The 24,846-nt window shown below is 33.4% G+C and overlaps 2 protein-coding genes across 3 annotated transcripts; one reads left to right on the plus strand and one right to left on the minus strand.

Annotated features, from left to right (window-relative positions):
- Nucleotides 1-996: 996 nt before the first annotated feature.
- Mapmodulin (acidic leucine-rich nuclear phosphoprotein 32 mapmodulin) lies at nucleotides 997-10,945 on the plus strand. Its single transcript, XM_088271377.1, has 6 exons — nucleotides 997-1,152; nucleotides 3,833-4,206; nucleotides 5,442-5,530; nucleotides 7,725-7,799; nucleotides 8,528-8,647; nucleotides 9,501-10,945. The coding sequence occupies exons 1-6, from the start codon at nucleotides 1,105-1,107 to the stop codon at nucleotides 9,557-9,559; spliced, it is 765 nt and encodes a 254-aa protein (XP_088127503.1). The 5' UTR covers nucleotides 997-1,104; the 3' UTR covers nucleotides 9,560-10,945.
- An 893-nt stretch (nucleotides 10,946-11,838) lies between these two features.
- On the minus strand, nucleotides 11,839-23,075 carry Orc2 (origin recognition complex subunit 2). 2 transcript variants are annotated; one of them, XM_088271359.1, is made up of 9 exons: nucleotides 22,951-23,075; nucleotides 22,700-22,845; nucleotides 20,953-21,514; nucleotides 19,598-19,894; nucleotides 18,058-18,167; nucleotides 16,564-16,743; nucleotides 15,532-16,078; nucleotides 14,008-14,241; nucleotides 11,839-12,986 (listed from the first exon to the last, which is right to left on the minus strand). In XM_088271359.1, exons 3-9 carry the CDS (start codon nucleotides 21,491-21,493, stop codon nucleotides 12,790-12,792), a joined length of 2,106 nt encoding a protein of 701 aa, XP_088127485.1. In that variant the 5' UTR covers nucleotides 21,494-21,514; nucleotides 22,700-22,845; nucleotides 22,951-23,075; the 3' UTR covers nucleotides 11,839-12,789. The 2 variants fall into 2 exon arrangements, with proteins under 2 accessions (XP_088127485.1, XP_088127486.1); XM_088271360.1 differs by lacking the exons at nucleotides 22,700-22,845; nucleotides 22,951-23,075 and adding an exon at nucleotides 22,643-22,663.
- Nucleotides 23,076-24,846: the final 1,771 nt, after the last annotated feature.

Below are 24,846 nucleotides of genomic sequence, written 5' to 3' on the forward strand. Positions count from 1 at the left end.
AAATAGTACAAATTAAAACAGTACAATAGTAGTAAATAAAAGGAAAACTAAAACATGATAAATAGCACAACACTTCAGGATTAAAGGGGCTAATAATAGAAGTGTTACCTACGATAAATAAAGTGTATTTAAGTTCTGGGCTTTTAAACACCCGTTTTTTATACCACCTGGAAGTGAAATTTAAATTGAGTAAAGAGAAATTTAAAGTTGACTTATTTATGTAGATAAATCCAGTCCATGATAACTTATTAAGTTAAGTAGATGAATTACCATATAATATTAAAAACCTGGATCCAGAGAGGAAATTAAATCGAGAACCTCAATTGGAAATCTTGATATCCTGACTTCGCTAATCATCGATTGGAAAGATTTATATTAACATGAAACTATTACTCACTATAGAGATAGATAATTCTTGTGAATGAGTTTTATGGATTTAAAAAATCCAAAGAGACCATTTGATTAATGTTTTAAATAAATTATACACTAAGGGGTCGGATTTACTATGGGGCTTAATGAGTCAACCGATGACCCTGAACTTGAGAGAACCGAAAAATACATTTAATTAAATCGAAAAAGGAAACATATTTATATATAATTTAAATGAATACTTAATGGTACCTAAATTTATTTCGGAACGACGTTAATTGTTATGATTTGAATAGTAGTTATAAATTTAGAAATGCGATTATATTCTGAAAAAAAAAAATACAAGGAAATGGAAATACATGATTGATCTCCAATTTTGAAATTATCTGTATTTAAGGTTATCTGTCAAATCAATTATTTTTAAATTTATAACCTTTATGTTCTGGTTTATTGGCAGGAATGATAAAGGAATATTTTTTTTACTATAGTACAATAATATGACAGTTTATAAATTTGACCACAGAAGCAATGCATTGCGTAAAGTCAATATCACCGATTTCAAATTTCCCGCGTTCGCCGCTTGTGAACCCCTCTTCCGATAGAGCCGCTAGCGAACAGTCATTTCTCATTTCTGTTTTGAAAGCCAAGCTGCGAGATTCTTCTGCGTAGGTGATTCGTCGTGGATTCGCTGTGTGAAGTGTGGAGTAAAATCGTGTGTGATCTGACTATTCAGTGATGGAGAAAAGGATAGAGCTCGAAAGACGGGGCAAAAGCCCATCTCAAGTTAGTATTTCAATAAGCGATTTATTTCAACAGAATTGAACATTGTTTTGTCAATACAGGTTCTGTGCATATAATGAAGTCAATGGTGGTTGATGCATAAGGTTACCTAATGAGCATGTGTTATTTGATTTAGTCACAAATTTCGCATATTTTTTATAACTATAACGACTTTTACCTGCAGTAATTTCGTATTTGCCTTCTACGATGTTATTCATTCATGCTTTGGGATGTTAATGCTTATCGTCTTGTTGGCGTTATTTGTGTTTGAAACGAATGATTAGTGAAAATTCCAACGCTCTAAATGTTTTCAATTTAAAAGCTAGATGTTTTCTACCGATTTACATTTCTATTCTTGAACTTTGATGTATTTTCATTATACGCAAGTGTCACGTCGGTCTTCGTCGAAAATGTTTATACTTTTGACATGTGGGGGGGACTTTGTGTATTATACGAAATTGACAATCTTTTAGTAATATTTCGTCGAAAGCTTTATTTTTATTTATTTTTAGTAAGCTTATATTTAGTGCTTTAATTTGTAGAAATAAACAGTGCGGGTGGATTAGAAATTACGGATTCATTTTGGTCCGTTTTCGCGCCTTTGAAATGGGCGAGTTTTGAAGTTTGCGTATTTATCAAGTTGGCCCGAGAAATATTGCATCATTGGTGCGAATTCTTTAATAAAGTTTATCTGATAATATTAGCGCTGTTAAAAAGTGTATAAATGTTTCGTTTCAAATAAAGCTTAGGCATTATTTTGACAATGCTTGTTCGGGTTCGCCGATTCGACGGCCATTTTTTTCTACTGAAACGCTAGTGCGTCGCAAGTAAAAATATTGTTTTTAGTTTGTTCGAAATGATTTTGTTGGTGTATTAAATAAATTGTAAGTTCAAGGATACATTTTCCATATTTTTTACGCACCAAATTAAATTTTGTTTTCTATTGGAAATCGCTTAAGTAGGGCGGCATTCTCGTGTTGTCAACTTGAATTTCGATAACCGCCACAGACTAACTAATTTATATAAAGACCGCCAACTGCCTCGATTTTTTATGGCTGGAAGTGATATTCGCCAGCGGCCGGAAGTGACGTAAACGGCTAGAAGTACTAAGTTCCCGGCTGGGCGTGACTTCGCCGCGGCTGAATGTCGAATCCACCCGCCGAAATATTTATCATTAATTTTTCAGGTTAAATGGTATTTATATTGAAATTTGTTGTATTACATATTTTCAAAATTATAATATTAATACTACAAAGAAGATATTTCACTATCTAAATTTATTTATTTCAGTGTAAACAAAAATAGAAAGGTCACGGCTAAAACGCGACATTTATAAAAAGAGTTCAGGCGATTGATAATGGTTACTCAACTCAGCCTTACAATGGTAAATGGTAATGGTAACTTTTTTTGAAATTATTATCTCAAACTATGTATAAATATAAGGCTTTTCAACAAAAACAAAAACGATAGAGTTTTCAAATTACTATATTATATTTAAAATTCTAGAAAATACAATATTTTAAAAGGGCGGAAGGAGTGCCCACCACTTTCTGAAGTTATGTTTCTTAACGGGGGTGCCAGCGCCCCTTTGTGGGCGTTTTGGAAGTCTGGCTAGGCGTTTTTAAATTTTTTGCATTTGGGGGGTGCTGCAGAAGTTCAAGGGAGCGTTGTGTCAAGTAAGAAAAACTACACTTTCATACGCAAAATTTAACTTTAACTTTGGCATAATACTCAATATTATCAAGTTCTTCATATACGGATTTCTATTTTTCTATCGATAATTGTCTATAACCATAGTTTGCATATATTTATTTGAAATTTTTTGAACAACTTGTTGGTATCTCGTATTTTTCGTTCCCGTTTTGGTGTTTTTGTTAGTGTATTAGTGTGTCTCGTCATTTCTGGTCGTTTTTTGAACAATCTGACGTTTACGAGTCGACCCCCCCTGATAACCGCCGTCCGACCGGTCGGCGCTAGTGGTCAGTTTCTCAAATGTGTGTCACCGCCGAAGTCAAATTTGTGTCGATGTTCTAAATGTTCCTTGGCGGGCGGTTTAAAATGTTTGCTAGATGAAACTTGGTCACGACTCGGCGTCATATTTCTACCGGTGGAAAAGCTTTCATGATTTTTTTCTTCTAATTACATACTTATTCATTCATTCCAAAATCACTCGCAAACTACTGAAGTTTTATAAAATAAAAATATTAATTTATAATTTTCTTTACAATTTATTAGTAGATTGGTGGGTGGACCGAAAAGCGTCGTCTTCCTACTTTAAAACGAAAATATTTAATGAAAATCGTCTTATTTAAAGGTTATGGGGAAATTACATATTTATTTAATAGAAACGATTTTACATTTCCACTACGAGTAAAAGTATGGAATCCAGAGTCTATTGCATACTGCTCTAGCTAACTAGCTCTTAATAAGCTGCAAAAATAATATTTTTTCCAACACTTAATTCGACAGTCACTTTGTGGTTATATCCATACATTTTCAATTAAAATTTTCCTTGGTGAACACCAATATTTACCGAAAGTGGTATATACCAAATAATTTTTCAAAAAAGTTAAGTGTTTTTCTAAAAGTAAGCGTGATGTTATGTGTTTACATTGCTTAATTGGAATGGTGTGTTTAATATTGACGTATCAGTGGTTTTAAAATTGATGATTTTTTATTGCAGGTAAAGGACTTGAACCTCGATAACTGCCGGAGTACCAGTATTGTAGGACTAGACGAGTATGTGAATCTGGAAGCCCTGAGCCTTATAAACGTCGGCCTCACTTCCCTCAAGTGTTTCCCAAACCTACCACATCTGAAGAGGCTGGAGCTCTCGGATAATCGGATCTCCAACGGATTGAACTTCCTAAGCACGAGTCCAAAGCTACAGTACCTGAACCTCTCCGGAAACAAAATTAGCAACCTCGAAACACTAGAGCCACTGAAGGAATTCAACAAGTTGAAAAATTTAGACCTCTTCAACAACGAAGTCACCGCTATCGAAGCGTACAGAACAGAAGTCTTCAACCTTATTCCTTCCCTCAAGTATCTGGACGGGTATGTATCGATTAAGTTTGCTTTATCTTAGAAAATGCCATCTCCAATGTTGTTGGGCAATATGTATATCCAAAATTAAACACAATTATTGGATTGAATTCTACTTTATTTACATATCGCTCATTCCTTTCAAGAACGTCAAAAATCAAAAAACTTGATTTTTCAGGAGAACATTTTTAAAGTTTAAAAATATTATACATTTTATTAAAAATAAATATCAACCCACTTATTGAAGTTTTTACTGTGCAACAGATCTTTTTAGGTTAAACCTGAAGGTTTTTTCGCCATTTGAAAAATAACTAGTTTATTTTAAAAGAATAATTAAACAATACCTTTTCTTCAAAATGCAAAAACAACACTTTATGACCTGTAGCGGGTAAATATTAAGTTAAAAATATACCTCTTTTGCTGGGATATAGTACATTTTAAAAACACTCTTGTGTGTTTTGATAATGTCTTAATAAGACGAGTATCGTATATGTAAATAAAGTAGAATTCAATCCCATAACCGTGTTTTTGGATGTGTTACCCAACAATTCAAAATGGAATTCTACCAACTGTCTGCAGTTACAATAAATCTCCAATGTTTCTGAATAATTAATTTTTATTTAGGTATTCTGATTTCAACAAACGCCACGAAAATAGTTAAAAAATATAAGCATACTGCGAAATCTGACCAAGTCATATATAATTATGAAATATGTATGGTTAAATGTTGAATATTTCTGTGTGAGATGGAGAGAGGATGCTCTCTATTCACTTGCAGACAGGCCTTTAAAATAGAGGGCACGCAGGTTTTTCATTAGTAAAAAAATACATTATCTTCCTTCTTTATTTAATCCTTACCGAGCAGTGCTTTTATTTTCGTGTATTTCCAATTATCATTGTAATAGTATAGTATATATATATATTTTATCTGCCTCTGTAGTGTAATGGTCAGCACGCTTTACTACCGCTCTTTAGGTTCCGGGTTCAATTCCCAGGGGGAGGTCAAATAAATACAAATGATTTTTTGACTAATGTTTATTCAATATTACCCTGGTGTGGTACCTGAACAGAGGGCTGATTACCTTTCCTTCGTGTGTTAACGATCAAAATAACACTGTGTTTATATGATGCAGTGCCTTATGCACCATTGGGGTGCAGATATGGGTTAGAAGATATACACTCGTAGAGTTCTTTGCGCTTCTACTTACTGTTTATAATGGTTAATTTTGAATTTAAATTTGTTTTAGTTACGATCAAGATGATCACGAAGCTGAAGATTCGGACGGAGAGGAAGAAGAAGTAAACGGAAACGACGAGAGCAGCGATGAAGATGGAGGTACGTAGAATACGAATTGCCATTTGTCGTCAGGAGATCACCTCGCAAGTTCACCCGTAGCTGGAGACAGCGTCGCCAGGTTGAGAAGCGGTATTAAGATGGGGGTTTTGCAGGCTTGGACATTGAGCTAGCCAGGTTGAGCGTGGAGGAATCGCGCCAGAGCGGCCCATCTCTGCCGGTGCTCATGTACACCATATTCGGATTGCTTTGCCATTTGGGGACCATACAGAGGCGTAAGCACATGTTATGAGTTTGTCCGCTTTTGTTAATACAGTCGTATGATAAATACACGATACGTTTCCCCAAAAAATATTATACGATTTTTCAAAATAGCTCATTTCCCCTTTCATTAACCTATTAACCGGCGGGACGCATAAATATGTCCAACGCAAAAAATATCGGGTACGGGAAGGACATATGAATACGTCCTTGAAATATATGTTTATTATGTATTAATTTTAAATTAAACACAGATTTTTTGAGTCTACTAAGTTGTATTTTATTAACAAAAAACACATAAAAAATTATATTGTGACAATTGTTTCGCCTTGTTAGGGCATTATCAAACGAATGATAATGATCATTCGTTTGATAATGCCCTAACAAGGCGAAACAATTGTCACAATATAATTTTTTATGTGTTTTTTGTTAATAAAATACAACTTAGTAGACTCAAAAAATCTGTGTTTGATTTAAAATTAATACATAAATTAAAATGGAGTTCTACAAATTAAACGCCAAATCAATAAAAAATAAGTTTATGTTTTTATATATATGGATGTATATTTATCGAACAACAAAGGTATTAGTCATCCATACATGTCTCGACATGAATTTAAGACACGGAGTGAATCAGTATTTGCGCCCGTTACAAGTTACGTAATTGGACAGCAGACCGCCCGGTTAACAGGTTAAATTTAGATTGTACTACCTTCATAATGTTGAAATTGACACACTCTCTTTGTATTGCCTTTGTAATGGTTAAATTCACACATTACCTTCGTATTGCCTCCGGAATGCTGAAATTGACACATTCTTTGTTGTACAAAACGCTACAAAGTATGCTGTCGAGTGTACCACAGGGTATGTATTAATCCGCATTATAAAGGTAATGCAATCAAAATTTGTTTTGAAGCTCATACAGTGAAAGCCTAATAATTGAAGTAACTATATTTAGAAATTTAAAAAGGTATTTGCTATTATACTATCTAAAAAATAAAATTAGGAGAAAATAAGAATTAAAAAAAAAAACTTTCTTAAATTTTGGATATTGGTAAAAAAAGGGTTTTGACTTTTGAATTCATTGTCTACTTTTGTTAAAAACAAAAATAAAACAAGTTACTTTGAACCCATAAGTTTTTTGTTTTTTTTTTTAATTTGAAATTTAAATCATTTTTAAAGTTTATTATTGCCTTCAATTTTGAATAAATGAGCTTTTACTGCAATGTGGAAAAAGGCCATCTTCAAAAATCATATTGGCAATTCCACAAATCGCTCACTCCTTTCAAGAACGTCATAAATCAAAAAACTTGATTTTTCAGGAGAACGTTTTTAATGTTTAAAAATATAATGTGATGTATTAAAAAAATATATCAAGCTACTTACTAAACTTTTTACTAAGCAACAGATATTTTGGGGTAAAACCTGAAGGTTTTTTCTCCATTTGAAAAATATTAAGTATATTTAAAAAAATAATTAAACAATACCTTTTCTTCAAAATGCAAAAACAACACTTCCTGCCCTGTAGCGGGTAAATATTAAATTAAAAATATGCTCTTGCTAGGATAAAGTACATTTTCTGGGCATTCCGAAAACATGCATAACTGAAAATTGTCGATTTTTGATTTATGACGTTCTTGAAAGGAGTGAGCGAAATATGTTTCTTACTTTTGATTTTTTTCTTTATCAAAATTACTAATGTGTATCATTGTAATACATATCTAATTTTAACACTTGGAATCAGATTTAATACATATGCGTGTTTATTTTACAAAATAATGTACATTCAGCTCTCACTATAATTTTGATATAAATCTTTAAAATGCCTATTGTAGTTACATTTTGTATTTGTACATTTGTAGTATTTGTAAACGCAGTAAATACAGTAAGAAAACTTTATAAAAATATACGTCTTAATGGTACAAATGCACCCAAATGATGTGATTTAGAATAAAAAGTTATACGCTTCTTACAGGATCCGGCGAGTTTGACGAAGATGAAGAAGAAGATGAGGAATTATCCCTCAGTGCGGTTTACAATGATAATTTGGGTAATTATATACAATTTTTTGCTAACAAAATATGTCTACAGCAGGGGTTCTCAATCTTTTTCAGCCCGCGGCGCACTTACAAGCTTAGTATTTTGTCACGGCGCCCTACATTAGTAAGCTATTTGGAATAGACATAGTGGCTATATATATGCATATAGGGTCTTTCAATAAAGACTCTCAAACTTTCACAGTTAATACCGACCATATTGTTGATGCTGCATCTCTGACGCACACTTTGTTTTATTAAAATTTAAAGATAGAAAGCACTTAATTAAAGATCCTGTATACATATATTATAGGCGAAAGAAATAGGTACCTACAATAATAGTAGTTGGGTAGATAGACACAAAAATTAAAACATCCACAATATGAAATTGAGTTTTATTATATGTATAAGAATTCAGAATTGAACGATGAACAACAAAAAAGAAAATATTTTTGGTTTCGGATTATGATAGAAGATGGAATCACGGCGCCCTATTTTCTACGGCGCACCAGGGAGCCGCGGCCCACACTTTGGGAACCCCTTGTCTACAGTAAAAATACTTACAATTAATGGAATCAAAAATACTTATTAATAAATAATCTTGTTTAACCCGGCGTCATTGAGGTTGGGTCAAAATGACCAAGTGCATTTAAAAATGCAAATATTTTTTGCGTAATTGGACAGCGGACCGCCCGGTCAACGGGTTAACACCCAAAATTAAACTAAACCCATTTGTTTTTAGATGAGGAGAGTTCAGATGACCAGTTTGAGGCCAATTCTGGTGAGGAGGATGATGACGATGATGGGTCGGATGAGGGAGAAGATGGTGAACAGGAGGACGGCAACCCTCCGAGAGAGCCAGGTATGTATTTAATATCCGACTGAATAACTTTATTAAATTAAATTTTCATTTATTTCAATCTCGAGAGTGGATTTAGTACCTCGAAGTACAATTAATCCAATGAGTATCTTAATTATTTTGTATTAAAAATGTTTATAATTGTTGGGTAATATATCCAAAATTAAACAAGGTTTATTTGGTTGAATTCTACATTTATTTATGTATATGTTAATACGTGACGCGTTTCGTCTTCTTAGGACATTATCAAACACGAGTTTTGAGTGTTTGATAATGTCCTAAGAAACAAAACGTGTCACGTATTCACATATACATAAATAAATGTAGAATTCAACCAAATAAACCTTGTTTCATTTTGGATATATTACCCAACAATTCAATATGGAATTCTACCAACTGTCTGCAGTTACAATAAATGTTTATAATTGATGGAGCACAACATTTCCCAGTATATTTACAATAAAAGAAGTAAATATTATAATTAAAATACAACTCTGTTTTAAAATCACTAAAATGATTTTAAAACAAAGTTATATTTTAATTATAAAATGGAAAATCACAAAGTTAGTGCTTCAAATATAAATTATGAAATAAATATTATTTCCACCCTATTAAACACCTTGTTTACATCTTTTTACAATTGTTATTTTTCCCATTCATTGCTAGTATTTTAGTGTAAAAATGTTCTGAAATTATGCTAGCCCTTTTTATTTTCATGTTTAAATCCTTGTATGAAATTCCATTTTGTGGCTAGCAATAGCTGGCAATAGTGCTGGTTTGAAACAGCCATCCGCTGCTTTAAGGCATATTGATAGGCTGTGGATTAGCGTTACTGACGGAGGCGTTCTGTTTGCAGAAGAGAGCACTCGGGGCAAGAAGCGGAAACACGAAGAGGAGAGCGAGACGGGTAACTGAGTGGGTGTGCTAGAGTAAGAGAAGAAATCCTCCTTCACTGGTCGCCGAGTGTCGTGCCGTTCCGAAGCCAAGCAACAAACGCGACACGGAAGACCAAACGTGGAATACATTATAATATATGTTATATATTTTTTTACCATGTTGACTGCCTGGGTATTATTTGAAACACATTTGGGTGAACTTTAGTGCCAGGTTTTGTTAAATTTATTTGAATTTATCATTAATATAAGTATACATATTCTTTTTTCTACTCGTATTTAATGGGGTCGAGTTTTAGATTGCGCCTTTCGTAATAATTCCGAAAGGGGCGGAAAAAGTTCAAAATTTGTCATTACTTACCGGTCATCGGGCGCTTTTCCCGGCGAGCCGCTTATCTTTAGGTATTGAAAGTAGCTGTAAATATTTAGTTATTTTCACGGAGATTATTTAGTCGGATCGGTTTCCAAATTAGTAATACATAGATAATCTGAAATTAGCGGTCTCCTTTACTAAGTATTTGTATGTTCCTTCCGCATAACGCGTCAACTTGTCTCCCGACAGAAGAATTTGACCAAAGTCGAGGCATTTAGTTTCCTGAACAGTCGTAACACCTTGTTAATATTAGATTTGGCGGAAAATATGAGTCCCAATGTTGAAGTAATTATATTTATAGAATATTAGATTGACAGAGACTGTTGTCTGTTTGCTCTCTGGTCCGCCTCACATAACTACGGAGAGCCTCCAACTCCACTTGCGTTGCTAGTTGTTTTTCGGTATATCTATTGCACGCACAAGCCTTACTTATCGGTTCAAATCCTCTTTCCCTTTGTACATAGGCATTCCGAGTGTATTATGTGTTTTATTTCCATTTTGTAATGTACAATCGGGCATTCATTACCGCGGTGAGTGTAGTTGTGTGTATATTTTGTATAAGTACAACATGAAATGGATGTTTATATTTTCCTAATTATTTTAGTTTTCTTCAAGTATTGGTAAATAAATGTATAATTAAGAGCGGGTAAGAAGTTGTAAAATAATTGACCAAATAGACAATACGGAGGGTATGGCTACGGTGTATCACGTTACGATGTTCATTCACTTTGTGCGTGCCTTAGATACACCCGACAAAGCAATGGTCTCTACTTAGATTTACTTGTCATTCGACTCCTACTCCCACATCGTGTGCTCATATCGGTCACCCAATGTGAATGAGTCGTAACCAACTTTTAGCAATTTTCTATTTAAGTCAGTCTACGCAATCCACGGATTTGTCCTTAATTTTATTGAATTGTAATTCCTGGCATATATCTCCCTAGTTTGGTATCTTTGGTCACATTATTTTAAGCTTTTGCATAATGTATGACTGAGTAAGGTTTTATTTACATTATTAAATTCCTTTTTATGAAATTTGTCTTCTCATTTCCCCTTCCCCTTTTTATATATGTACTTAAATATGTTAGCACACTAAGGGCGCTTGTCCACTACCCGGAATTTCACCGTCCAGCAGTCCGGTTTTGAAAAATGAAAGCGACTACGACGGTTAGCGATATCAAATTTACGCGCAACGTGTTCACGCACCGATCCGAAGAAAGATGGTCAAAAGCACAAGCCAATCCAATCGTCGTTTTAAAACGCTAACTGACGTGCTGGATGGTAAAATTCCGTGTAGTGGACAAACGCCCTATGGATGGGAACGGTATTTCTACCAGTTTGGTCGATTGATGCTTAAGGACGGGAAGGGTATTTTTACCTTCTGCGCCGGCCTCATTTCAAAGTCAGAAAAGAAGAAATTACATATTTAATGATTTTATATGAATATTATGTATTAATCTCTTTGTTAAGGTTTTAACTATGTGTACATAATATGTAATCAAATCCCGTCGCCAGCGGTTTGTAGGTGTAAAAAACACCCATCCAAATAATAAATTATCTAAATTATTAACATACAAAACTGCAAAAACACAAGGGACAACTATGTTAACTTTTTTGATGGGTATCTGTGGGACTCCCGGACAGGTTAAATTAGTCAATGACAGGTCATAAGCTCTGTAAGCACCCAGACTTCCATCTCAATAGACTTCATCTATGTATCAACATATTTATTTCAATAAATAAAGATCTTGCTACAATTATTTTTTATTTTAATAAAAATATCCTATCGAAATGAGAAATATAACATATGGGGCTTAATTCGAACAAAGCTAATACATATTGTGAATGGAGATAAATGATCTTGTAAAGAAAATCAAAATTTTTTGGTATATATAATTCTTGGCTTCTGGATTTGCTTTCATCAGTTAATCACTTTCTTTGCACACATTATATGTACACTTTTGTCACCGACGTCTGCAGATCTCTGCTATCGGCAAGAAGAACAGTCGAATTGTTCATTCTAGCTCCAACATTTAAATCTTTCAGTTCTTTCATACATAGATTAAACAGCCAAGGCGACATTACACATTCCTTGTTTGACACCTTTAGAGATCTCAAACCAGGAAGAAAATAATAATATAATCAATAATATATTTCCTGTTAGATATTAATGATATTATCGTTTAGTTGGAAATCTGTTGTTTGTTTAACAATAATTTTTCTACACGAGGTTCATAGTAAGTGATGTTTTTTTTGCTGTTTACGTTGCGGCTTAGATTTAACAATTTTTTTGTAGATTTCGAGGCGTTACTTATCCAAGATGACAAAGCCTTTTTACTAACTGAAAGCTAAATAATAGCCTCCGTAGTGTAATGGTCAGCACGCTCAGCTACCGTTCTGGAGGTCCCGGGTTCGATTCCCAGGGGGGTCAAATAAATAAAAGTGATTTTTTCACTCTAATATTTATTACATATTACCCTGGACTGGTACCTGAAGCGGAAGGCTGATCACCTTTCCTTCATGTGTTAACGATCAAGATAACACTGCGTTTATATGATCCAGTGCCCTATGCACCATTGGGGTGCGGATAAGGGTTATAAAAAAATATATATAAAAACAATCATATCGAAAAGTTTAAACGGGTTGGATAATTTCTCACGTTATCCCTGATCTAAATTAAACCATATTTGCAAAGATATAGGCTGCACCATCTATGAAAAGAATTGCCAATGACTGAGCGAAGTGGAAAGTTAAATGTATCAGCTCGCTGCAAACCAATCGTTGAGATTCGGGCTAAAGAAGAATAAAAAACGTTTCACACTGGGAAATGTTTTAATTACAAATGAATAAATTAGGTAGATGCGCTGTATAAACATGTATCATTCATTCTGTTCTACAAACTGCTGTAGCAAGGAATTGTCAATTGGAATAATGAGGTTTTCTATACCGTCGGCTGTCCTCTTAGTCTTCACAAGTTTGTGGTCTAAAAATTCCGTCAGCTGAGCCCTCAGTGCCAGATCTGAGCTGACCAGGAAGGCTTCTCTTGCGGACCAGTACAGATCCTTGAACGATATGCCTGTAAAAATAGAATTGAATTTTATATGTGAAAATGTAAGTTTAAAGGTTGTCAATGCCAAAATAGGGTAGTGTCAACAATGGTTTTTGATGTGTTTAATTATTACACTCCATAGCTCAGAGAGAAAGAAAGAGAGCATTGTCAATGAAATAGAGAGAGAGAGAGAGAGAGAGAGCATTATACGGCATTATGTATCAATAAAATTGATAAAGGTGTGTTGAGACGGCTGGACATATGGAACGAATGAGTGAGGAAAGAACAGTGAAACAGTGTGCGAGGTGAGTGTAGTTGGACAAAGTACTCATTTATTGTCATTAATTAAAAAAAAAAAACATTTATCAGTCTTAAAACAATAACAAATAAAAAAGCACAGGCATACAAATGAAAAAGAATACATGGATATGTATTTACAATATCTTGAGTGTGTCTAAATAATTATTCACAAATTCTGGGACACACCCCAGGTGCGTTACAGTTCACTCTGAATAAACGTTGCAGCATATATATACAACTTTTCGAAATTTGAATAATGTGGTTGTCAATCATGGGTTGAATGGTGAATATTATACAGTGTACAAAGGTGATCAGTTAAGTGAGCCAATGTCATGACCAAGGAAATTTTGCCATAATTAAATACTTCAAATACTTAGACAGAATAGAAGTCATGCATCAGAAGATGCATTTTTGGGACGTTGAAGGTTGAAGTCAACTTCCTAAAGACACAACTCTAAAATTTAAACTTGGCTATACATACTGCTGATGCATTTAACACGTGTCATAATAGATTTTAAGAAATAGTGGCATTTACTAAGTAAAACTAAAAATAATAATGGATAGATTTTACCACTAGTGACTGCCGAATTAATGAATGAAATCCATATATGTATGTACATATATAGTTTTAGCATTTTGAAAATTGCCATTTTGTCAGCATCTCATGATTGTTCAGGATATGTTAAATGTAGAGAATGCGTTAATAGCTGAATGTCTTGTATATGCATATAACAAAAGAGAAAAATACCTTGGTAATGAGGAGTTTTCTTATTTTTCATCTGATGCTTCACAATGGTCATGAATATTCCTTTGGCGTTGGTAGTCAGCGATTGGAAAACGTTCTTCATCGAGGATAATGCCAGGGCACCAGAATTATGGACCAACAGAGAGCTCTCAAATGACGTCTCTTCTGTATAAGGCAACAATGTGGTTACATCCCACCAAGAGAAATTAAAGTTGCTTAGTATTGAATGGTCCCAGACTGAAAAATGTAAAAATAATTCAAATAAAATATTACAGCTATATAGTGGGAACATAAAGAACTCCGCAAATCAATCACGCTTTAAACTGTAATCTAATGCTTAATTGTCTGCTTCCATAATGTAGCGCATTTAATTATAAATGCAGTTAAATAATAAATTCAAAACATTCATCCCTATTGCAAAATTTCTCCTTTCTGTTTTCTGTATAGTGTAATTTACTAACACATTGTTGTCGGGCGGTTTTCCATCAACCCCGACCCTAATTCGCATACAAATCACAAGTAACCGCAAACTCGATTCCGATCTGTGCAATGTTTTTTGGCATCTCTCGCGCTCTACCAAAAGTAAGCAAATAGAACACTTATAAGCGTCTCTCGCTCTCTCTAACAGCATGTAAAGGACGCTTTTAAGCATTTCTCGCAAACAGCGTGTGAATAACATTTAGATCTTACATAAAATAAAGTAAATAAGAAAAATGCTAAGCGCCCTTAAGACAATTTGTGTCGGGTTGTGGTCCCGTGGTTAGTGTCGTGGACTCTTAAGTCGGAGTTTCTCGGTTCGAACCCACTCTGCAACAATTTGATACCTATTTCTAATAATGAGCCGCTTAGGCTCACAGAAATAGTATGAAATTGAGATATTTATGTAAATAATAAAAACACAAATATTTCTATTTGTTTTAAAAAAAAACAATATTTCGACAAAATGGTGCTAGACAAATCAGCAAAATATTATAATTGTTTGTTTACCATGCTCGAGGTTTCAGGGTCGATTCCTAGGGAGTTTAAAACAAATAAAAGTGATTTTTCACTCTAATATTTGTTTAAAATCACCTTAGACAGGTATCTGAAACGCAGGACTGATTGACGCCTCATCTTCATGTAATAAATGATCAAGATAAAACTATCTTGGGGAAGAAGTAAAAGGCATCAAAATAGTAAAGTGAGATCTATACATGATTGAACCAACGATAAATGAAGACAACAATATATCAATCCAATGCAGTTATCTATATTAAAATTGATGCAGTTCAGGAAAGAAGAAGGAACATGTTTAAAATGTGGAGGTCCTCACAAAAAAGATACATTTATAATGTTGCACAAAAAATTCGATCGAAATCTTAATTGAAGTTGCGCTCAATATAAAATCATTAAATCGCACCAAAACCTAGAAATTTTACAAGCTAGAATTCCTGATTAAAATCATTTATAGTGGAAATGTTTTGTTTTGGTGAGGACCTCCACAAATAATGTAAGGTAACGGTATGGAAAATATGGGTGAATACTTACTTAATGGTGCATTGATGTGGTCTACTGATCCAATCAAATGTACGTTTTTAATTCTGGCTATTTTCGACAACACGGATTGTGTTTTATTATTTCTCAACATCGTTCCATCCAAGTTATGTACTAAGAGAAAAAGATTGGTAGCAGGTGAATTAGCCATTTCATCTTCAATTACTTTAACAGCTTCGTAAACATTTGACGGCACAGAATTTAAATCCAAAAGGTCAGATATTATGGATTCCAAGATGTCTTTCAGTGTCAAACTCGGGAAGAATCCATTTATAACAATGCACGGGTATCTTGAAAGTTTTTGCGTTTGAAAATCGGTGATTAGCTTTAGTTTAGAGCCGACACCGTGAAGCAGTATGCTGTATCCTTCACTGAGGATGTAAAGCCATTTGTCAAAGAGTTTTTGGTGATCCTCCATTATTTCTTCAATAGCCATGCGATGTTCATCGGACATTTTTTGTTGCTTCAGTATGTTTTGAAGTTTATCTTCAGTAAGTCGAGGAGTTTTTAACCGCTCGAGTGTATGGTTAGATGTAACAACCTGAAACAAATTACTGTAATGACACTCTCATAAAATATTGCACTAAAGTGTGTACTAAATTAACTCTTTAGATGTGGCAATTGATTTTTCAAATTTCTACGTAATGTGTCAATAATACACAAAAAAAGTCAGTTATAGAACACAAGCAGTTTTTTTTATGGCCGTGCCTATATATTGGCACACAGCACTCAAGAGAATAAAATATTGTGCCGATAAAGTCGCAGGCAGCATCTAAGAGGTTAAGTAGGATGAATGAATATGGCAAGTAAACACAGTACAAAATAGCTCGTAGTCGGCGTCCTAGCAAAGAGGGCAATCTACAAGTCTCGTAGTTGGCAGTCAACGTGTTAAATTTACAGTAATTTTAATATTTAAAAACGACAACTAGTATTCCGTATTTTGATATTGAGAGATAGAATACTTATTTAAAATATATTTAAATGTTTTTATTTTATTTTTATAATGCAAATACTCTGAAACTGTACCTTTTTACTTCCGTGCATGGAAAAGTAATTGTCAGATTTAACAATAAATTTGTCGCCACGTACTCTTCGTAAAGAGTAAGGTTTGGATGGAGTTTTGTTTTGCCGAATTTGCAGTTTTGAGAGAACTGTCTTCAAATTTTCATCATCCGATCCAGACGATTCTTCTTTATCACTTTTTTCCTGAAACGATAATTTTATATTGCTTGACTAACACAGTAATAAAATAATATTGTAACTAGAAATTGATCTATATCGTAACATGATACATGCATTAGAAAAAATACAAGAAATCGTTTTAATTAATTGTCCTCTGTTCCTCACATATAGTAATGGGTATCTACATAAATAAAAGTATAAAGGTTAATTTGTTCAAGATCTACTGATCGCTATGAAATTTTGACACAAATTCAGTGTTTTTATTCAGTTATTTACAGCGATTTGCTTTTTGTAATTTACATATTTACAGTTAAAATATACATTTAAACTTTACTTAACTCAACCATAGATGGAGCCGAGAGCTCACATGCAAAAGAACGTGATTTGTAAAGACCTATTGTGCCTCATCTGAATTAATTGGTTAATAAATCGCATTTCGTTATATTTTTGGAAAATGTGGGCATGGTTATAATTTTGGAGAAGACGATTTTAATAGATGGAATCATTCTTCTTTTTTCCTAAACCTTATTCGCACCCAATGGTGCATAGGGCACTGCATCGTATTGACACAGTGTTGTCTTCATCATTACTTACATGAAGGCAAGGGCATCACTGCTGCGCTTCAGGGACCAGTCCCGGGTAATATTAAATAAATATTACAGTGTAAAAGTGGAATAATTAGATTTACACTAATCTACGTAGCGCTCTCCTTTTAATTCACCATTCACTTTGTGTAATACCACTTTTAAGTCGTATTCCACAAAGTGCATTCATTCCGTATCATTATGAATGATAAAGAGAGTGTTATATTGATAGCGAGCTCAACAAACTGCTCTCCGGCGCTACCATCGCTCAGGGAGGCGTCCTGCCCAACATCTTGGCCATGCTCCAGCCCAAGAATAGCCCAATTTTAAACTTAATATTTACCCGCTACAGGGTAGAAAGTGTTGTTTTTGCATTTTGAAGAAAAGGTATTGTTTAATTATTTTTTTTAAATATATGTACTTAATATTTTTCAAATGGAGTAAAACCATTCAGGTTTTACCTAAAAAGATCTGTTGCACAGTAAAAAGTTCAATAAGTGGCTTGATATTTATTTTTAATACATTTTATTATATTTTTAAACCTTAAAAATGATTTCCTGAAAAAATCTAGTTTTTTGATATATGACGTTGTTGAAAGGAGTGAGCGATATCTGTATAAGCACCCTTGAGGTAGTATTTTACGAAAGTGGCGCCATTTAAATCATCCAAGATTAATATTATTATTTTTACCATATCACAAAGTTAACAATGCTTTTGATATTCAAAACTAATCTGTGTATTTGAAGTATCTTACCGAGTCACTGAGAATATCATCACTAGATTGGTTTTCATCAGATACTTGATATTCACTTCCACTGTCTTCAAAATCTGACCCTTCACTGTCCAATGCCAATGTCTCCAACTCTAAAAGAGAGATAATAATAAAACATCGATAATGACAATAATACCAAAGTAACTAAATAATTAACCATCACACCGCTTGTAGGCAGCAGTGGCCGTCGGTGACTTTTTGTAGAAGGGATGCTGGAAATGAAATGTTTACACTTGTACTTACTACGTACTAGATATCAAATATGCAAGTCTAGACGCTAGCCCATGAACAATATACAATTAGGTACCGTCTAAAATTATCTTCATAAATCCATTAAGCTCCATAATGATTTTTTATTTATATTAACTGCAGACAGTTGGTAGAATTCCATTTTAAATTGTTGAGTAATATATCCAAAATTAAACACGGTTATCGGATTGAATTCTACTTTTATTTACATATATGTATATGATAATATGTGACGCGTTTCGTCTTATTGAGATATTATGAAACACTATAAATCACTCACAGTGTTTAATAATGTCTTAGTAAGACGAAACGCGTCACATATTATCATATATCGCTCACTCCGTTCAAGAACGTCATAAATCAAAAAACTTCATTTTTCAGGAGAAGGTTTTTAAAGTTTAAAAATATAACACATGTATTCAAAATAAATATCAAGCCACTTATTGAACTTTTTACTGTGCAACAGATCTTTTTAGGTAAAACCTGAAGGTTTTTTCTGCATTTGAAAACTATTTAGTATATTTAAAAAAATAATTAAACAATACCTTTCTTCAAAATGCAAAAACAATATTTTCTGCCCTGTAGCGGGTAAAAATAAATTAAAATAAATTAAGTTAAAAGTATGCCTCTTTTGCTGGGATATTGTACATTGTCTGGGCATTCCGAAAACATGCACAACTGAAAATTGACGATTTTTGATTTATGACGTTCTTGAAGGAGTGAGCGATATATGTAAATAAAAGTAGAATTCAATCTAATAACCGTGTTTAATTTTGGATATATTACCCAACAATTCACGATGTTTTATAATAATAATATTTGTATGATTTTGTGCCGTTTTTGTAAAAAAATCACATTAATGTCGCTGTAGAAATATCAAAATATTACAGTATTGCTGTTTACGGATAGAAGTCCAAATATTTTTACTCCAAAATGCAAAGGATGCAGAGCATCCACATATGTATGGACAGACGGCACCTGGTAGGCAGAGAGAATATAGTGCCATACCACTCTTTGTCTCATACTGTCTTTGCAAACAATCTTCATTCCTTTTCCACATTCATGAATATTCTCATACCTAATACAATACGATTATTCTGACTATCGGCTTGATCATTTTCAAGTATTTGAAGTCCTCGATCATGCTAAATTTTTCTTGGCTCGCCATATACTACATTCATTCCATAAATTTGTTATACTGCTGTTTCCTCACTCATTCGTTCATAATAAATAAGTAAATTTAGTTATATAAAATAGGGGAAAAAATAATCACTTTTTTTCATTTTATTTCTTATATGATGAGGTGTTTTGTCATAATTTGCGGTGACTTTTCCACTTCTCGGCGTTGTGCAGAGGATGGACTTTCTTCCTCTTCTACTAGGTGTGCCGGCATTCAACTTCTGCGAGGACTTGGGCGTTCTCGGGGTGTGGTGCTCTTCAGAGATCAGATGTTGGAGTTTGGGGCTGTCCATGGCCGACTCGATGGCCTTCTTAACCATATCCTGCTTTTTATGCATCATTTTGAACTTAAACATTTCTTTCCCTTCCACATCTTCATCGCTAAATAGAGCTGGAAAAATATTTTGATAACCGTGAATAAATTTAGTAGTATTTTTTTTTTAACCCTAGATAACTAAACTATATTTGTTACGTAGTAACTAAACATTCGTCAGGCGGACTACGAAATTAAAAATGTGAAAATTATCAAAAGCATTTATGAAAAATAGTTAATGGTTACATGACACTTAAGTTTGGTTTATTAGGAATGAATGTAAGAGACATTTAAGAATAAATCACTATTCCGTAAACAAAGCCTGGCGGGTGCGGGGTGCAGGGAAGTGAGTGCACTTGACTTTTTCGGAGAAGGGCGTCGTCACGTGGACGAATGTTTAGTTACCTAGGGTTAAATTTTGAAGACAAATTTTTTGTACGATAAAACAATAGTTATATAGAAATAAATACATATTTTTTAAATTTTATTTTATTTGAACAGCAACCGAGATTCATCGCTATCGACATTATTAGACCGGTCTACCAATCTCATGATGTTGATCCAACGCTGAAACCCTTACTTCCATACATCAAATAAAGTAAATATGGAAAAAGCCATATAATTTTTGTTTTATTATATACAGTGCTTCTTTAAACCCCAATTCGCACCCTAATGGTGCAAAGGGCACTGCATCATATAAACGTAGTATTATCTTGATCGTTAACACATGAAGGAAAGGTGATCAGACCTCCGCTTCAGGTACGAGTTCATGGTTATATTGAATAAATATTAGAGTGAAAAAATCACTAATATTTACTTTTAAATCGAACCCGGGACCTTCAGAACGGTAGCCGAGCATGCTGACCATCCCACTACGGAGGCAGACAAAACAGTGCAGTTCCAATTATTTAATAAATCCTAAAATATTTTTTCATTAATGTTTTTCGCAGATACATTGTGGCACATTTCATAAACATTATAAAATAAAACAACAAGTACATGTTTAACCCTGATGATGACAAGGTTCTTGTTGAAACCGGTTGGAGAAAAAATGTACCAATAAAAAAGTGGTTAAAAACAAGGTTGTTTTATTTTATAATGTTTAATCCTAAAATAATTTAATGAACAGATCTTACTCGAAGGTTTCTCAGCCACTTGTTGTTCACTGCTATTACTCTCTGAATCGGAGTTATCATTTTTATCAGAGTGTTTTTTAAACGATCTAGAGGATTCCTCTGATTCTTTGGCTAGAGCGGTTTTATGTCTCATTCTTGTCCCTCTCCGAACGTTATCAGAGCTAGATGCAGATGGTGATTCAATTTTCAGACCTGCGATATCAATTGGCTTCAAAACAATAGTGGGATTCCATGTTGACTTTTTCCGAACATCAATTAGCAACGTCGATTTCGATGGATCAGTCGATGAAGACGTATTTTCTTCTTCAGAAGTACAAACTAAAGGAGTCGTCCTCAATTCTTCTTTAATGCCTCCATTTTCTATGCGGTCAGAATCAGAATCACATTCCTTAAGACGGGGTGTGTTTTTAATTATGGATTTTCTAGGTTTAGATCTTGTGGGTGTTTTTGGTATTGCGTTATAATTAAATTCTTCTATAAATGAATCGTCCTCCTTGTAGCATACTTTGGATTTTCGACGACTAGTTCTTGGCGAATCCATTTCGTTGATGAATAAACAACACTATAAATGTTATTTCATTTATATTATAAAGGAAAAGAGACTTAAATCAAACAGATAAATATAAAGAAATTAAAAGAAAATAATCGCAAACTTGGAAATCTAACCACAAAACATAAACAATAAACGTCAAATTAGATTTGGCGCGAACGCCTCATGTTACCACTCTACAAAATGAACCCACTTTCTGGTACATACCTTACTATTTATATATATTTATTTATTTAGGTAAGTACTCAGATTTTAATTCATAAAGAAAGAAAAAATGTTAAAAGTTGTTGCACGGAGCGCTAAATGTTCGCTTATCAATTTGATACCCAGCTAATATTTCCCACAAAATGCAAAGTCCGCATTCGAAAAATGTGGGATTACTCATAAACATAGTACAAGGCATTTATGTCACATAAATACTTATTATTCACGTTCATTTCCTAGTATTATTTTCATTGTTTTGAATTATATATAGGGGTTGAGTCTAAAATAATTATAAAATTGAGGATTCAATAAATAAGTTCATCTGGGGCGTGTGGTGACCGTTTTAATAAAATATGCTAATAAAATTAATTATGTTGGCATTTCACCTGAGGTATCGTGGTATAATGGTACACAAAAATTTAGTGTTTTTTTTCCTTTTTACTCTAAACGACCTATAGTAGTTTTACAGTCTTGGTCAATAAGATAATTGCTAGTAAAGAGATCGGATAGTATTTTGGATTTTTGCATTAGAATATGATTGTGTTTAGGGTAAAGGGCTGGTAGTGTGGCCTCTTATGATCGAATCAGACATGTATACGTCCAAAAATATTGTGTCAACATCGCAGGGCGGATAACACAAAAAGATATACGTTGTGTACAGAAAAAAACAAGGGATGCGCAGTATCTACAGCATGAGTTAGTTTTATATAATTGACATGTCATTGGTGGGTATAATCACCCTTTATAAAAGTTGTGGATAAATGAGAACAAAAAATTACAGGACAACTGGTTATTTTCTTATTGAAATCTGTAAAGACATAAGAAAGATTTAGAATATTAAATATTGTTTTTACATGTCAACACAAAATATTTATTTTACCATCGGGAAAATCCATTTTCATATTCTGTGTAAAAGATTCATCAAATTTTACATACCTTATGTTGTATGTGTATTTAACATGGCTCTAGTCAAAAACATTGTTGTAATATTACCCGTACAAATGTTGGTATTCATTTGGTCTCACGAAGACTTCCAGATTCCGTTTATATCCATGTGACAGCATTGCGTATGTTCAAATATTATTTGAAACAAAATTCACCTCCTAATTTTTGGCATTTGATGTTATCAAGGCGTATATCTGGCATTGGGAAGTGGAAAATGTTGTAAAAGCGTGTGTATTGGCGTTCAAATAAAATACATTTTTCTCTTAGAGTATATAAAGAAATAAAAAATTCAAACTCACGTTTCGAGAGGTACATAATCTTCTATGTCCCGACCCGAGGCTAGGTATGAAATCGCGTGGTTAAGGAAACGCGCTTATTTTACGACTTAACCATTGAGAATATATACACGAACCGCAGTCCTGGCAGGCATTGTGTTACCGGGCGAGAGAGGGTTAAAGTAGAGCTGCGCGGCGCGTGCGTGAGCAGCCCGGATTCGTATCAATAGAAACCGCCATATCTGAGAAATTCGAATTTCAAAACATGTAGCACAAAATGTTGCCAAAAGAGTTTTGGAAATAATCTGTAAAAAAAGTACTTATATACGTTATACTGGAATTATACTGATATTTAAAAGATAAACAACAATAAATTATTTTATATAAGCGAAAGCGTTTAAGTTAATTAGGTAAAAATACATATTTTTGTACAACTGAATGAATTACAGTAATTTAGCTTTAAATTCGTAGGTACACGTTATTATCAAACCCACTAAAATGTGAGTTATGTATTTCTTAAAAATATAACCCTTCAACTGGCTTTTTACATATGGGAATAAAATAATTAAATCCGACATATATTGTATTGAATGTTTTTGAAATATGTAGTTATTTGTGCAAACAGTTAAATTTAAGGAGAAGTTTAATTTTTAGTTCTTGCTATTTGCTAAGAAAATATACAACGAACTTAAGGCCTTGTTGCGACGGATTTTTTTTATTATTTGTATTATCAATAATTTTTTTAACATTGTAATAACAGAATGTAATTTTTTTTCAACATATATGTTACTATATACACCTATAAATGCTATTACAATGCCTTCGTAATAATACTTACCAAAGGTAAAGAATCACAATACAAATTCATTGCGAAATTGACGACGAAAGAGGTCCCGGCTTCGATTCCCAGGAGGATTAAAATAATTTCATTAATTGATTCGGCAGACACTTTGTGGTAAAATCTATCCATTTTTAATTAATGTTTTACTTAGTAAATACCACTATTTCTTAAAATCTACTGTGACACGTGTTTCGATGCATTCCGCATCATTGTTTGTTGCATACGGTGTTTGAAAATGATGCGGAATGCATCGAAACACGTGTCACAGTAGATTTTAAGAAATAGTGGTATTTAAAACATTAATTAAAAAAGGATTAAAATAAATAGATGTGATTTTTATAAAGATTGTTGAACATTACCCTAAACTGGTTCCTGATTACCTAGCCTTCATTAATTAACGAATAAGATAACATTGCGTCGATCCGATGGAGTGCCCTATGCACCATTGGATGTAAGGGTCAAAATAAATAGGGAATTGAGACATTAATCGATAATTTTTGATATTATACTTTATTAACACATTTTTAATCTACGGTTTTTTGGAATTTAAAAAAATACATACTTATATAATGAAAATACGATGTGAAAAAAATACAAACGAATAAATAATAATGCTTGAACAAATTTTGGGAAACAGGGAAAATTATGAGAAAAATAGACTGCCTTTGAGATTTTTTCTTTCTTTTAAGCATTCTTTTATACAAGTGGTTTACAAATCTATCTGTGGGTACTTAAAAAAACACGAATAAAATAAAAATACTCAAGACTATTTATAATATTAGTAAAGAGGGAATGAACTATGTCTATTGATATCATTTAAGTGTTTTTAGCGCCACCTGTTTGTCGATCCTCAGCTTTCCCGCTCTACCATTTTGGAGGGAAAAGATAGGATATTCGGGTCGCACTTAGTACTACGTTTTTCATGCAATTATTGCAGCGAAAAGTAAATGAACACTTAGCAAGCAAAACTTGTAAATGGGCATCAAACAACCTGATTGAAATGTTCCTTTTGCAGCGTGGCACTGATTTATATCCTGGGAAAATGAGCCACTTGTCCGGTAGGGCTCCTCTGAAAAGGG

Source organism: Brachycentrus maculatus, unplaced genomic scaffold, assembly GCF_059751285.1.
Source record: "Brachycentrus maculatus isolate JH-2025_06_01 unplaced genomic scaffold, ASM5975128v1 h1tg000438l, whole genome shotgun sequence".
Taxonomy (NCBI): Eukaryota; Metazoa; Arthropoda; class Insecta; order Trichoptera; family Brachycentridae; genus Brachycentrus; species Brachycentrus maculatus.